Source organism: Lemur catta, chromosome 3 (assembly GCF_020740605.2).
Source record: "Lemur catta isolate mLemCat1 chromosome 3, mLemCat1.pri, whole genome shotgun sequence".
Taxonomy (NCBI): domain Eukaryota; kingdom Metazoa; phylum Chordata; class Mammalia; order Primates; family Lemuridae; genus Lemur; species Lemur catta.
This window is the reverse complement of record NC_059130.1, coordinates 120,493,108-120,509,280: the sequence shown is the minus strand read 5'-3', so window position 1 is coordinate 120,509,280 and position 16,173 is coordinate 120,493,108. Positions and strand designations below refer to the sequence as shown.

At 57.7% G+C, this 16,173-nt stretch overlaps 1 protein-coding gene across 4 annotated transcripts in view; it reads left to right on the top strand.

The window, feature by feature from the left end:
- The window catches only part of SPSB1 (splA/ryanodine receptor domain and SOCS box containing 1), a 67,013-nt gene extending 56,486 nt beyond the window's left edge, over nucleotides 1–10,527 (top strand). For all 4 annotated transcript variants that reach the window (XM_045546203.1, XM_045546202.1, XM_045546204.1 and 1 more), the window contains 2 exons: nucleotides 821–1,663; nucleotides 9,793–10,527. In XM_045546203.1, the coding sequence (XP_045402159.1) occupies nucleotides 970–1,663; nucleotides 9,793–9,920 (822 nt within the window). In that variant the 5' untranslated portion in view covers nucleotides 821–969 and the 3' untranslated portion in view covers nucleotides 9,921–10,527. The remainder of the gene's footprint in view (nucleotides 1–820; nucleotides 1,664–9,792) is intronic.
- The last annotated feature ends 5,646 nt before the right edge of the window (nucleotides 10,528–16,173 follow it).

The window sequence follows — 16,173 nt, the reverse complement described above, 5'->3', positions numbered from 1 at the left end:
ACCCCAGCTCTCTCCACCCTCCCATGGTCAGCCATGGGTGACCCCTCAGCAGGTGTATAGAGGGAGTCCTGGAGGTTTTGGTGGCTTCAGGGAGAGGAGATGCGACCAAAAACTTGAGATTGGGATTTTCCTAGGAGATCCAGGACATGAGGTGACAGTATCCACAGAACTTTCCAGAACCAGGGCAGTCCCCCCTGCCCACCAACCTTAGCTGCAGAGGGACACCCCTGCTCTATACTGGCTTTATGTACTGTGTACTGGACACAAGGAGTCCTACCCTGTCTCTGAAGAGAGGACGGTTCCTCCGAGATGAGGGAGCCTGTCTCACACCAGAAAGGGGAGAGCTGGGATTTGTGTCTTTAACAACCTTTGCTACTACTTGGGGCTCCACCTCCCCTCTGAACAGTAAGGCAAGAGCAGTCCGCCGCCCTCTATTTTGACCACGAAAATGCCCACTGTGCTGTGGCTGATTCCAGATTCGGTGGAATCGTGCCCTTCTGCCCTGTGAAGCCCCAGTGATATTTGGTGGGTGTCAGCTGCCCGTCTCAGACTGCAGTTGAGAGTGACGCCTGGCCCCAAAACCCACCCCTCCACACAGACCACTGGGTGGACAGACAGCCCCTTTCCCCTGTGACAACATAGCCAAGAGGACAGAGAGAGTTTCATTCCGTGCCGAGGCTCCAGCCTGCCGGGATCCGGTGTGGCGGAGCTCGGTGCAGGCTGGGGGACGTGTGGCGTGGCCAGCCTTGCCCTCCCGATTAACTTTGCCGCTTCGTCCTACAGCCCGCTCACGGCCTCTGTGTTTCTTTCCATCCATTAGGCAATCCCGAACGCTCCACAACTCACGGAGTTCTCCTACCAACCCTCCTTAGGAATTCCGTCTGGCCCTGGTTAGAAAATCAGAGACGCGGCCCCGAGATTGATGAGTTTGCCTGGGGGGGTCAGTGAGGAGCTGAAACCAAGGCGAACATGGGTCAGAAGGTCACCGGAGGGATCAAGACCGTGGACATGAGAGACCCCACGTACCGGCCGCTGAAGCAGGAGCTCCAGGGACTGGACTACTGCAAGCCCACGCGGCTGGACCTGCTGCTGGACATGCCCCCCGTGTCCTACGACGTGCAGCTGCTGCACTCGTGGAACAACAACGACCGCTCGCTCAACGTCTTTGTGAAGGAGGACGACAAGCTGATCTTTCACCGGCATCCCGTGGCCCAGAGCACAGACGCAATCAGGGGCAAAGTTGGGTACACGCGAGGGCTGCACGTGTGGCAGATCACGTGGGCCATGAGGCAGCGGGGCACACACGCTGTGGTGGGAGTGGCGACGGCAGACGCTCCCTTGCACTCCGTGGGGTACACGACCCTCGTGGGGAACAACCACGAGTCCTGGGGCTGGGACTTGGGGCGCAACCGGCTCTACCATGATGGCAAGAACCAGCCAAGTAAAACGTACCCGGCCTTTCTGGAGCCGGACGAGACGTTCATCGTCCCCGACTCCTTCCTGGTGGCCCTGGACATGGACGACGGGACCCTGAGCTTCATTGTGGATGGACAGTACATGGGAGTGGCTTTTCGGGGACTCAAGGGCAAAAAACTGTATCCCGTAGTGAGTGCCGTCTGGGGCCACTGTGAGATCCGCATGCGCTACTTGAACGGACTCGATCGTAAGTGTCCCCTGGGCTGTCCAAGGTGGTGCCCTCCCCACGCTCCTGTGGACCTGGGTGGGCCTGGGCCAGAAGTTTCTACGGTCATTGGAATTAAAGTATCTTTGAGTAGATACCCTAGTATATTCAGACCCTCAGAGGCAAGTTTACCTAGGTCTGGTTAAATGAGAAATTCTAGCCAGAGCCCGCTAGATTACCTGGCAGTGCTTCAAGAGCTGGATGGTGGAGGATGAATGTGTAGGTGGATAGATGAGTGTTTGGATGGATGGATGAGTGGATAGATGGATGTGTGGATAAATGGATAAGCAAATGAATGGATGGATGGATGAGTGGATGAAAAGATGAATGAATGGATGGATGGTCTTTGTCTCAGGTTAACCTGCCCCCAGGTGTGATCTGCAGGTCTAGCCAGGAGCCAGCCTGTTGTTGGGCTGGGGTTTGCAGCCTTGGGGATAGCAGGGCCTCTCCGATACATGAAAGCCCGTGACCTCTCGTTCATCAGACAGGCTTAAGGTCTTTCTCTCCTGCTGCCGGAGGCTTCTGAGTGGGCTCCTGTGGGACACTGTTTGGAGAGGGGCTGTCCAGTCACATTGCAGGGAGACTGGGAAGAGCACGTAGATTAGAAACAGGCTGAGTCAGCAGCTATTTCCACCTGTCCCTTTGGAAAGGGGAGTGGCCTTCCTCAGGCCATATGCGTTGGCACTGTGCTGGCATGGCAGGCTGGGAGCCTGGGGTAGCAGGAGGTCCTGGAGCAGCAGCACTGTTCACCCCCATGCTCGGCCTCCTCCTCTACCTTCTCCCTCCCCTTCCCCCTCTCCTCCTCCCCCTCCCCCACCTCCTCTCCCTCCTCCTCATCCTCCTCATTTCAGCCTTCGAAAGATACTGGAGAAAACGTCTGGCAGGTAGAGCATGAGTGAACACTTAAGTATTTCCCTTTGGAAGCCTCCACGCCCCTCCTTCTCCCAGACTCCTGCTCTGGCTTTGACTGGGTAGTGACAGGGAGCTGGCAGCTGCACAGGGGCTGGGGGGCTGGTGTAGGCTCCCAGAGCCGCTCCATCCTCACCTGTGCAGCCTAGCACCCTGAGGCCATGGGACTCCTGGCAGGGGTGGCCAGGGTGCATCCAGCAGGCAACCTCCCTGAGGAAGTAACCTCAGCCCTGGGCTAGGGAACCTGCAGAGCGAGTTCTGTGAGTCCATCTCCCCAGGTGATAGCATGAGTGGTGCTAAATCCACATCGAATTTGCCTCCAGCAGGAATGGGTAGGGATGGGGAGCCCTGGGCCCCTGTCCCCCAGGACCTAGGATCTTGGGGAACCCTGGCCCTCAGCCCTGCCTCCCTCCTGGCAAGGGGTGGTCATGGACCCAGGACGGTTACCGTCTGTTCTGTGCAGACAGACAGACACTGGGATTGCTGTTGTTGCTTGGCCACCAAGACTGGTGTCCACCACGTGAATGTCCAGCCGTGTCCCCTCCGGAAACAGGCCGGCTAGCACTCCCGTGAGCTCTGTGAGTCCACGTGGCTTTGCTGTTGGTGTGTCCCAGCTCCAGTGCAGAACACAGACCCCAGAGCGGCCAGGGGAGCTCCGGGGCCTGCTCACCCCGGCACATCAGGGCACAGCCCGAACAGAGGGTTCTGCCGGAACCGTCCTAGAGGCACAGACACGCGTCTTGTGAGTGGATGGTGCCCTGCTCAGCTCTGCAGCAGGTGGGAAGCTGGGTGCTTGCGTAATTGTAATTGTTTGGAAATTTTTACAGGCATTGTGTGAGGGGAGTCATGAGAACGGGGATAAGTTGTTAGGAACCGAATCTGCCCTGGAATATGCCCGGAGACTCGGAGTGTCAGCTCAGGGCACTCTTGGTCCATGACGAGGGCCTGCCCCAGCCAGAACTGCGCTGCCAGGCTGTGCGCAGCCCCTGGCTTCTTGGCCTCCCCGGCTGGTAGATGTGGTGGGCCCTGCTGCATGCGGTCAGTTGACTTTGGAGGATTCTGATTGGAAAATACATACATGTGGTCAGTTCTTACCGAGCAGACCATGTGGGGGTGATGCATTGTCCTGAGCCCGCTGCAGGGTGCCATGTGTCAGAGCCACTGGCCTGAGCCTGCTTAGACGGACACCTCAGGGCCTTATCGAGGGGCGTCTTGTGTCCTAGAAGGACCATGCTGGCTGCTCCGCAGAAACGGACAGACGGTAGGGAAGAGAGTGGCCACTGGGAGGCCGAGAGGAGCCATGGCAGTTGTCCCGGTGATAGGCGGTGCCGGCTCGGGCCAGGGAGGAAGCCTTGAGGTGGTGAGAGGGGGTCAGTCCCGGGGCTCCCTGGAAGGGCGCATCAGCAGATTGAATGTGAGATGAGAGAGGGAAGCGTCCAGGTGAGCCCAGGAGATTCCAGGTACTCGGCCTGAGCAGGTGGAAGGACAGGGCCGCTGCCCACCACGATGGGGAAGCGTGAGGGAGGAGCAGGTTGAAGGGCGGAGGTTGAACTTGAGATGCTTTCTTGGCACATCCAGGAGAAGCTGCAGGCCCAGAGTCCAGGGTAGTGGTCAGCGGGGAGTGGTCCACGTGTGGACGGCTTTGGAACCGTGACCTGGATGAAGTCACCGAGAGAGTGAGGGACAGAGAGCAGGGAGAGGAGGGCCGAGGCCGAGCCTGCCTAGAGGTCGGGAGGCCAAGGAGGAGGCAAAGGGGCTCCACCGTGCAGCGGGGTTCCTGGGTAGGGGGACTCAGGAGATTGGGGTCCTGGGAGCCAGGTGAAGAAGGAACTTCAAGGAGGGCAGAGAGGTGCCGGTTAGGTACGTCAGCAGCGGAGAATTGTCCTTCAGCTTTTGCAGCAAGGAGGTCACGAGTGATTGAGACAGGAGTGGTTTGGGTGGGGCGGCGCCGGAGGGGTGCTTTCCAAGAGGAACAGGGAGGCCGGCGCGTTCGTTTCCTGGGGCTGCTGCAGCAAATCGCCACACACGGGGCGGCTTAAAACACCGGGCGTGTGTTCTCCGCAGTCCAGGAGGCCACATTCCAAAATCAAGGTGTCAGCGGGGTCCAGCCCGCCTCTGCCCGGGCTGCTGGGGCTGCCGGCAACCCTCGGCCTCCCTCGGCCTGGAGAGGCCTCCGCAGTCTCTGTGGCTGTCTGCATGTGGCGTCTCCTGTGTGTGTCTCTCTGTGCCCTCCCCTCTGCCTAGAGGGACACCAGCCATTGGATTTAGGGCCCACCCTAGCCCAGTGTGACCTCATCGGAGCTAAGCACACCTACAAAGACTCTATTTCTAAATAAGGCAGCCCTCTGAGGCTGAGGGTGACCGTGAATGAGGGGCACACTCAACCCACCACAGATGTGCAGACAGCGAGTATAGACCATGCTCACGAGGCCATCCTCTCCCCCCACTGCCGCCTGGGGGTAGGGACAGATGAGCCCGGCGCTCCCTCCCTCACACCACCCCCGCAGATGGTGGGGTGCCCATCAGGGAGGTCAAAGGCTGCCTTCCAGGGTCCACACAGGGAGCAAGGCACGGCAGGTGGCAGCTCTGGCCAGGTCTGGTTAGACCCGTCTTCTTGGTGTCAGGCCTGTGTCAGGGCTTTGCTGTCACCATCCGGGAAGTGGTTCTGCTTCCTGGGATGTCTGGAAAGTCGTCGTGCCCCCCACCCCATACCCGGGTCCGACCTCAGCAGGGAGTTGCTGTCTGTAGAGAGGGTCAGCCCAAGTCGCCCAGCATGTGCCCCCTTCCTGGGATCTCCAGAGATCCGTGCCATCTCCTGTGCCCGCTCTCCTGTGTGCCAGAGTCCCTGCTACCATGCTGGGGCCAAGCAAAGGCGGTGAGTATCCCTGTGTGACCTCCCTGCTGTCCAGCCAGCTCTGACAACAGGCTGTTTGCTCTCGTTCCTCCTCGAGGCCCTGGTGCTGGGGCTGCAACCAGGGTGCCCCTGTGTCACCTGCTCTCTTTCCTGGGGACAGGGGTGGAGATGGCCATTGCTGAGTGGGGAGACAGGGCCACGTGTGGCCCCTGCCCACCACCCTCCCTGGAGATGCAGAAGGAAAAGGCCATTTGCAAGTGGCAGGCTGGCTGCCATTCCAGGGGGACCTCTGACCTCGTGGGTCCTCCTGCCCCCCGCCCCATGCTTTTAAAGGAGTCTCCTGCTAAGGGAAGCATCTGCCCTGCGGCATTTAGAAACTTTCTCCCACGCTCCCGGTGAGCCGGGCGTGGTTTGTTGGGGTTGAGGGTTCAGGGAGGGCTCAGCTCTGTCCCTCAGGAGACACGTTTAGTGGCCTCCTCCCGGGTGCCTCACCCCGATGGTAGCGCCTTCCTGCACCCCATTCCACCTGCGCTCTGGGGGGAGCCCCTCGTCGGGGAGACTGATCACCCCGCCCTGCCAGGGGCTTCCTTCTGCAGTGAGGGGCCATGGGGGAGGGGTTGTTGTAGACCTTTGCCCCTAGAAAGGCTGGTCCTATGAGGACAGCAGGTTCTCAGAGTGGAGGGGACAGGGGATGACAGGTGCCTCCATCCTTCCCTGGCCGAGGGCAAGGGGTTGATGTTTGGTTTGTCTCTTTGTTTTTGTAAGAACCGCTCAGTGTAAAGGGAGAATGCACACGCATCCCTCGATGGCCACCCCTGCCCCCGACGTTCTAGAACCCACTTCATGGAGCATTTTGGCTGCAAGCTGCTTGCAGAGTAAGCACAGGCGACTGGCGTGCACATGGCTGCATCCGGGCGTTTCCTGACCCCGCAGACCCGCCACCCATTCACTGGGCCTTTGAAGCAGGCACAGTGCTACGCCCTTGAGGCTTGAGTTGGGTCGAAATCTCTCCCAGAACCATGAGAGTCGTGGGCTGGGGCCCTGGGGCGGTGCATGTTCGGTTAGGCCACCAGGTAGCTGTTCCTCGTCGACGGGGAAGTCTGCACACAGGCTCTCCCGCTCCAAGCCTGCTGATCGCGGAAGTAGCGCCTGGTTCCATCCTGACTTCTTTGCTGCACGGTCAGCGCCAACCCCTCTCTCATTCGTGTAAATTATTTAAATGAATGAAGCGTGAGCTTCGCAGGGATGGGCGTGGTGGCCAGAGGCCCCAGGCAACAGGACAGGTACCCACGAGCTTGGTGGCATTTCAGTGGGTGCCTGGGATTGTGGACAGAACTGGACACATAGACCGCAGCCCCCAGTCACAAGTATTGCGGCGAGGGAGACCTGCATGGGTCCTGGTAGTGACCAGGAAAATTGATGGGAGGGACATTTGTCCATGGCCTGGTACCCACGAGTGTTTCTGTGCCCGGCGCATTGCCTCTGAGGAGCAATCAGAGCGCGACCCTGGGCGCCACCCCTGTCCTCCGGCAAGGTCAGGGGGCGAGACCTGTTTGTGCACTTGAAGTCCAGAGAATAGACCCATCCGCGGGATGCCGAGGTGACTCTGGTCATGTTTTCAGCTCATAACATGTCACTGCTGCCATCAGCTGCCACTTCTGCAGCCAGTCTTGGAAGGTGTAGAAACTCCTCATTTCAGCTGCTTTCAGCTGGGGGTGGGATGAGGTCGCTGTCGGGCCTCGGCCCTTTGGAGTCCTTGGCCCTCCGACCTCCGACCTCCCAGTCTCACCGCCTGAGCCCATTTCCCCACGCGCAGGTTGGGGCCACAGTCTCTACCAGACACACGATAGGTGCTGCAGAGACCACGCTGCTATGGGGGCCGTGGGGTCAGCCACCCGAAGTGAGGGGCTGGGTGGAGCTGGGGCTCGTTCAGGCCTCTGCAGGTTAGAGGCGCTTCGTGAGGGCATTCGGATGGGGCCTGGAGCCCAGTGAGCCGAGAGGGCGGGGATGGGAACTCCCTCAGCCCCACTGCCACAGCCTGGCTCTTGGGCCACACTCAATGGCTCTCGGTGCTTTCTCAAGTGCCATCCAGCTGCCGGGGGAGTCCCCACCACCCCCAGAGGGGCTGAGCCACATCCTCCAGGGAGGGAGCTGGGGCAGCCCGGGCTCTCTGGCTCCAAAGAGAGCAGATGCAAGAGCGCTCCTGCGCACAGCGAAGTGTCCCCACCCCATCAGGCAGAAGGGCCAAGTCACTTCTGGCTGTCAGGATCTTAGCTGGACAGAACCGTGGGGAGAATCTGGTCCAGATGCCTCATCTTACAGATGGGGAAACTGAGGCTCATGCAGAGGGAGTGATCTGCTCTGGGTCAGGCTGCTGCTCAGGCCAAAGGTGAGGAGCCAGGCCTGGCATCGCCAGGGTGGGACCAGCCCTACCCCGTCCCCCCAGGGGTCTGTGGGATCCTTGACCCTAAAGGACCCAGGGTCATTTAGTTCTTCCTCCTGCCTCCAGGTGGGGTTCCCCTCAATCATCCCAAGTTTGGAAGCTTTCTGTTAAATCTTTCACTGTTTCAGTTCCTCCGCGCCTGTGGCTGTGTCTGTCCTCGGGAGATGATAGCATTTGTCTCTCTTCTTTTAAAGCCTGGAATTTAGTAAATGCATGATCCAGCCTGAGGTTTATCCCGTTTTTTATAACAGCTTCATTGAGCTGTCATTCACATGCCATACAATTTAGCCAGTTAGGGTGTCAAGCCGGCGGCCCCTCCTGCAGTCAGACTTGTGCAGCCGTCACCACGATCAAGGCTAGAACGTGTTTATCAGCCCCAGAAGAAGCCTGTGCCTGTTAGCAGTCAGTCCCCCTTCTCCCCCAGTCCCCACCCAGCCTAGGGTTTGGTTTTCAATAACTTGAGTTTCTTAATGCGATTTTTAATATTTTTGAGACACGTTGGTGAATTTTAAAGAACTTTAATCCACTTTTTACTGGAGGAATGGGGTTTGTGGGGTCTTTTAGTTTTTTGGTCTGACCTTTATTTTGTTCATGAAAGAGTCTCAAAGTCAGGGAAGACCGTGGGTGGAGCCACAAATCATTCATCTCCACCCTTCCCATCCCCAAACACTGTGGGGTGGCCCCAGCAGCTCCAGGTGTGCTCACCTGTACCTGGCTTCAGGGAAGAGAGCAGAAAGGGGTCAGCACCCACCCTCCCCCACTCACCCCATCCCCCCATTCCTCTACCCATCCCGGCCCCGCAGCCCCCAGGGTGATTTTCAGAATCCTGAAATCTGGAGCCCAGAGTTCATCTGAGACACGGGCTGAATGAACAGAGCCTCCTTTGTGGGAAGGCAGGGCCCGGGCCCTCTGGGGACACAGGACGGAGGTGCCCAGAGGGCTGCAGCTAGAAGCCACTCTGCCTTGAGTCCCCTGGCTGGGACACAGCCCCGTGGTTCCTGGGGCAGCTGGAGGAGGTTCCGCTGCAGCCGGGCTGGCATTTCCAGTTTCCCCCAGCCTGGGCCCTCAGCTTTGCTGTCCGGCAGACAGAAGCACTGGGGTTTCTCTAGGTTGGCGTGGTACAGACGTGACATTGCCAAGCTGTGGGGCCAGCCGGGCCTGTAACGTGCAACTCTGGGCCAGTGTTTCTTACATCGCATTGGCAGCATGTTTGATGGCCAAGAACGTGGATGCTGGGCCCAGGCTGCTGGATTCAGACCCCAGCCTTTAGCCCTGGCACATTAGCTACCCGCTGTGTGCCTCAGTGTCCTCGGCTGTAAGGGAGATGAGGACAGTCCCTGAGAGTGTTTGGTGACACGGAATGATTCCCCTACTAAAGCCTGCATGGGCTCTGGTGCTGTGGTGGGTGCTGGAGAGCTGCTCCCACGTTCCTGGACCGACAGGCGCCGAAGGCTGCGGCTGGTCCAGACGGGCGGTGGGGGGGGGGGTGCTGTAGGGAAGAGCGGGATGGCCAGCGTTCAAATCCCAGCTCCTGCTCCTGTTTGCCAGCGCGCACCCTGGGCAGTGATTTAGACTCTGTCCCTAGTTTCCTCATCTGTAAAATGGGGATGATGGTAATGGTACATCTCTGTGATTATTAAACCCTTCGTAGAAACTGTAGTGCGGATTAAATGAGTTAGTGTTTGCAGAGGGCTCCCCAAGGGGCCCCGCCCAGAGCGGGCTCTCTGTGTTAGCTATTCATAGGAATTTAAAATGAAAAATCAAATTATTGGGTTTTTATTGTCTGTCTATTTATTGGAATGAGTATCAGTGGATGATAGCGTTGCCCTTGCTGTTAGTGCTGTTTGCTCTGGAGCCGGCCGGCCGTGCTGACCTGCGGTTCTGTCTCTCTCTCGGTCTCTGCAGCTGAGCCGCTGCCGCTCATGGATCTCTGCCGCCGCTCCGTGCGCCTGGCCCTGGGGAAGGAGCGGCTGGGGGAGATCCACACGCTGCCGCTGCCTGCCTCCCTCAAGGCCTACCTCCTCTACCAGTGACGCGCTCCCCGGGACCGCCAGCGCGACAGCCACCTGGTGCCAACTCACTGAGCCGCCCGCCGCAGGGGCCGCCGCACCCCACGCCTTGGACCAGCGTCCGCAGCCATGGACAGAAGTCCCTGCTCTTCCCTTCGCCCTCCCTGGCTGCCTCCACCAGACAAGGACCTACTGCAACACAGGCTCCTCTTTCCCTCTCCGGACACTGGCGGAAGGCAGCGTCCCTGCATGCCGTAAACAGCCCCTCCTCGACGAGAGACACAGAGGACAAACCCCTGCCAAAGGCCTACACTGAGCTCCGACCTGCTCTCAGAGTGGGATGTGCGCTGCAGCCACCCGGGGGTCCCGGGGTAGGGCCACCACTCCGAGCGCAGAGACCAGGAGTGCTAAGAGGTGCTTAGACAAGGGCTGGCGCCAGGCCACAGGTGCCCAGCCCAGCGGGGCCATGCCGCGGCAGATGAAGCTCAGGACATCAAACACTCACCACGGACACCAAGGCAGAAACCAAGATTGGACCCTCCGCAGGCAAAAGCACCCAGCATCAATCCCAGCTGCCGGTGCCCTGTACCCTGTATTTATTCTTTTAACAATAACAAAAGCCATTTATTTATTCCATTTAGAACAGAAATTTTGTTTCGGTCACTTCTCTCTGGCGTGTTCCGTTGCTTCCCTCCCACCTGCACCCTCCCCGGGATGTGTGTGCCTCACCTGTCGTCCTCCCTGGGCCCTGCCTGTGGCACGTCTGTACGTGGGCACGGGCACAAGGGTGTGTTTGTTTGGGTCCCTTGACCTACAGTTTCCAGGGGGCTCTGCTCCGAGTTCCCAAGCGGGCCCCTGGGGGAGAACTAGCCTCACGTGCAATATGGTGTCTTGGGGAGCCCCCTGAAAGGGCGGTGGCAGTTCCCCCATGTCTCCAGGTAGCCACTTACCTCTCGGGCTCATTCGTCTTTGCACACGGTTGCATTTCTTTAGTCTTCTATGGGTTTTTTGGTGTGGGTTTGATTTTGATTTTGCTTTTCTAGCTGAGATTTCCCAAGTGCATCCTCAGAAACTCTGGGTGTGCCGGAAGACCCCAGAACTAAGAAGGGAGAAGGAGTAGGTCTCTGTCCCCTAAGAAGCCATTGGCAGGGTGGGACAGGGGAGGTCAGGAACAGACAGTCAAACCCCACAGAAGCCAGCGTGGGTCTCTGCTTGGCACCCTGCCAGGGCCCCGGGCTAGGGGAGCAGCCCCAGGTCTTCACGACCCCCTCAGGGCCTCGAGGGCCGAATGGCTGCCAGCAAGAGAGGGACACCCTGTCCCTAGCACCTCCCCCACGTAGCAGCCCCCAGCCCCTGCCACCACCTTCGCCATTTCTTTGATCTTGAAGTCAACTCTCTCTGAGTCTGGCTCTGGTTCATTTCTGCACAGGTACAATAGATGACTTTATTGTTTAAAATGTTTAATATATGCATATATATATTTGTCCGTAAAAATTATGTTTTAAACAGCTGCTATAGGGTACCTTAAAAAAAAGAAAAAGAACTCTTCCAGTGGAGTATATTTTTTAAAGCACAAAATTGGTGCCAAGGCTGGGTGAGGAATGTAAATGACCTTCTTATTATTCTGAAGGTTCATTTTTTTTTTCTCTGGGGGCAGGGGACCTTACCTGTAAGACTTTTAAAGATGTTCCTCACCCCTGCTTCAGGGCGGGTCACGCTCTGATGAATGTCGCAAGGGAGTTTCACCTGTGCGGATCCCAGCCATGGCCTTGACCCGGCTGGCCCCAGGGACACCAGAGGAACCGCGAGCTCTGTCGCATCTCCCGCCCCGACTCCCCCGGGGGCTGAGACCCCCACCTTTCTTCCCTATCAGCCCAGAGCCTTGTGGCTTGTACAGTTTTGAAACTCCCGTTCTATTTTATGATGGTTGATAATAGTCAGTAACCTAATAAATAAAGGAAAGTTTTTAAAACATAAAACCACTTTTGAGTCCCTCCTTTGTGCCTTGGGGGAGGGGAAAGAGGCACAGCTGACCCCTCCTGGGTCCCTCCAGCTCAGCCCAGCTTTCAGCAGATGAGGCTAACTGCCCACACCCCTAACATCCTCATCCCTGTCGGAAGTTGGCGAGCCTGACAGCCCGAACTAAGGGACCCTGCTGGGCCTGACAGAAAGTGATTCTGACATAACGGTCGCCTCTGGTTCCTTTGTACTGTTCCCACAGGGGCTTTTTAGGAGCAGAGTGGGAGCCACTGTGGGCGTCCTCAGAGTCCAGGCTCTGGGCGCTGGGGGAGGGGGGGTGGCAGAGATCCTTGTACCCCTGGCACCAAGCGCGCAGCGATGCTTGGTGGGCCTTGGCTGAGTGGACCCATCCTGCCAGCGCTGTGGGAAGGCAGGGCCCCCAGCCGAAAGGAAGGAAATTCTGGTTTATTTAGAGGATCAATGAGTGATAACGTGAACAGTCAAGAAATTTACTAGATGCCATCCCACGTCGTGCCAAGTTTCTGAAGAATTGTAGAGAGTGCCTTCGGCTTGCGGTAGGGATGTTCCGTTCTAAAGGCACGGAAGGGTCTGACGGTGCTGTGAAAAGTGCCTGGCCTGAGGGCCCAAGAGCCCTGGGCCCAAAGTCCCATGTCCCTTTCTCTAGGAGCCTCCTGGCCAGCTGTCCTCAGACCACCTCTATGAGCAGCCCCTGGGAGGGGTTTGTTATTAATAAAATGCAGATTCCAGGGTCCTGCCTCAGTTGAACCCAATCAACAGTTCTGGGGCCAGGCCCAGGAATCTTCATTTTCCCAAACTCCCCGGGTGACCTTGCCTAAGAGAGTTTGAACACCACTGTTTGTGACTGTGTTAGCTCCTAACCCTGCAGAGTTGCTGGGTAAAGGGAAATCATTTCCGTGTGTCGGCGGGTTGGACTCCTGGGTCAGACCTGGGTTCACATACTGGCTTTGTGGCCTCGGACACAAGGACAGGCCAGTCATCGTAGCGCCTCTCCCATAGGAGGGCAGCAAGGTGCGATGAGGCTCTCAGAACAGGGCCTGGCCTCGTAGCAAGCATGCAAACAAATGCTATAGGAGCCCGTGCACGTCTGGAAAACGGCAGTTCCTGGACTGGGACTTTGTCTTTGAGGATGGACCGAACGCTTCCAAGCCAACCTCCTGATAAAAGTTCCTTCTCCCTCCCCAGGTAAAGTCTCCAATGGTCAAAGTGGGCATTGAGAAGAGGGTCCCCTGGGTGCTTTTCCCAGACACGGTGGGAGGAAAGGGGTGGTCTGAAGTTATTTTTAGGTTGGAGTTCATGTCTGGGTTGCAGTTGCAACTCCGGCTTCCTTTGAAGGGGGTGGCAGGGGAGTAGTGGGGTCAGGCCTGGGGTTGGGGGGGCACGGGGAAAATCGGGGCCTTTGTGCTGCCAGGAGGCTTCTGGGGAAGCAGGGTTTGGTGCTGAAGGGAGCGGTATTAATAAAACCATCTGTGCAGACTTGGCCCATGTGGTTGTAATTAATCCCCTGCCTTTGAGCAGGTAGCAGACTCTCAGGGCTTGGCCATAGATGGGAAGAGCCCTCCTGTCCCACCCTCTGCACACAGCTTCCCTCCCGCCTTCTCCTGCTCCTCGGCGGGATGAGGAATGTGGACTTTACTGAACCATAAACTATGCCGGGGGAGCTGGGGAGGGGGCCGAAGACAGAGCAATTAGTTCATGCTCCAGTCCAGACACCCAAACATGGTTGGATTCCAGCTGCAAGGAATATTTGAAATAAATGAGCTGCCCAGGGCCAGGAGTTTGCTGTGTTTTCTGTGCGGGGCCATGGCAACCAGGGAGGAAATCGTGAGCTAGGGATTGGACTCTAGGATCAACAAATGATGTCCTGGCCGAGCAAACCCAGAGGAAGCCGCTCATGGCTCTCCTAGGGTTTCCCAGGACTCAGATGCTGGCAGGCAGGACTCGGCCCAACCATCCTCCTGGCGCACTCAGACCTCCGTGTCCTGTCCTCTGATTTTTTTTTTTGGTAAGAAAAGAGAAAACTAACTCTTCTCTAGAACCTTTCTTCTTGGGCCAGGAACAGCTGCTGCTGTCGCTGCCAGTCTGATAATGATTTTCCTGGGCAGAGGAATTTTGTCCGTGGAGAAGCCCAGGCTGAGGGCAGCTGGGTGGGCAGAAGGTGGCACCGACCTGGCTCTGGGTCTGCCTTCCCGCTCAGACCCGGCTTGCAGCCTCTTCTGGGTCTACTTGGTGGGGAGGAAAGGCAGAGAGCTCCCCCATCTCCCTGATGGCATTTGAGGATGAACCTTTCAACTGTCCCTAAGGATATGTCTTATGAATATAGATGAGTAACCGGACCTCGCTGGGGGTTTCTGCCTGAAGTTCACAAATGCCCTCTGCATCTGAATCACCAGGGGAACTTGGGGCTGGGGGGAAGCAAAGAAAAACCCTCCCAGCAGGGCCTCCCCCCGGAAGCTCTCACAGAGATTTCCCACGACCTCGGCGCAGGGTGCGGGACGAGGGTGTCCACCCAGGACTGTGCCTCTCTTCAGACCGCGTCTCCCTGTCTCGTTACAGCCTAAGCAACGTTCCGCTCCCCTCCACCACCTACACCCCTGGGCCCACCTTTCGAAAGACGTTTCAACCTTGCCAGTGATTTCTGGTAAGCAAAGTGGCCACGCCAGGGCTTCTGAAATCTACAGGTGGAATAAACTCCAGCCGAGAAGGGAGGGACCCTCGCCCTCCAGTCTGGTCCATGTGTTGGGGCTTCGTGACTGGGAGAAGGGGCCTGGGCTTGGTGTCAGGCCTCCCGCCTCACTGCTCAGGACGGTGGCTCTAAACTCATGAGCCTTGCAGCCTCTGTCCGTGGGACGGGAACAACGCCTTCGCCCCTGGGCGCCGTGGAGCCCCCACGTGCTTAGGGCCAGGCACATGGGGTCCAGTCCAGCGTGTTCTCACCCTACCCTTGGTTCACGTAGCATCCAACTCACCATTTTAGGGCATCCACTTCAGTGGCGGTTAATACTTTCACCATGCTGTGCAGCCATCACCTCTACTTAGCTCCAAACGCCCAGGGGGACCCCACACCCGTGGAGCAGTCACTCCCACTTGCCCCCACTCAGCCCCTGGGCAGCCACCGATCCACTTTCTGTCTGGACGGATTTGCCTAATCTGGACGTTTCATAATCAATGGGATCAAACATGTGGCGTCTGTGTCTGGCTTCTTTCACTTTCAATTGGCGCTTCAGGGAGAGATGTCCCGGGCGCCCTCCCTGTCACCTCCCCGTGTCTTCATTTCCTCAATTGTCAAGTGGGAAGAATATTTCCTCTTATTAGGGTTGTTGTGAGGATTAAGTGAGCCATGTCTATAAAAAACAAACGCTGTCTGGTTTTGGAGGGTGGCAGATGAAACAGCCAGTGTGATTACGCCTCATCCCCTGGCGCCCGGGGACCCCTGAGCTCGCCAGGGTCATCTTGTCCATGACGACCTTTTCGGGGGGTGCATCTTGCAGGGAAGTTGACTGGGCCCTGGAGCCTCAGCCCCTCTGGAGGGAGAGGAGATCCGGTTTTCTAAAAAGCAGTCTGGTAACCAGGGGTAGCGGGCGGCGGGCGCTGAGAGCTCGCTCAGCCTCTCTGATCCCGTTTCCAAACTGCCTTCGTTTCCTGGGGCTGCCATAACCAGGTACCGCCCACCGGGTGACTTAGAACAACACACTTCTGTTCTCTCTCGGCTCTGGGGGCCAGAAGTCCAAAGTCAAGATGAAGCAGGGCTGCGCTCTCACCGGGGCTCCAGGGAAGGGTCCTTTCTCGCCTCTTCCAGATCCTGGTGGCTCCAGGCATTCCTGGGCATGTGGCAGCATCACTCCAGTCTCTACCTCTGTCTCACATGGCCTCCTCCCCTGTGTCTCCACATTCCTATAAGACATTTGTCATTGGACTTAGGGCCCACCCAGATAATCCAGAATGATCTCATCTCAACATCCTCGATGATACCTAAGACCCTTTTTCACATTCACAGGCACCCAGATGGGGACGCAGACATACATTTCATGGGGCCACCATACAATACACACGCCTTTAGACCTCAGTTCATAATAGCACCTGATCCTAGGGTGGCCACGAAGACGTATGAAATGACGCAGGTGGGAAACAGAGCCCAGTGCCAGGCCGGCAGTGGCTGCTGCCAAACAGGCCAGGTGTCCCCTTGTTGCTGACAACACACCGTCTCCCTCCCACCCCGGCCTCTGACAACGGCCTCTGACAACCAGTCTCAAGAGACCAGATTTGCTCTAGAACTGAT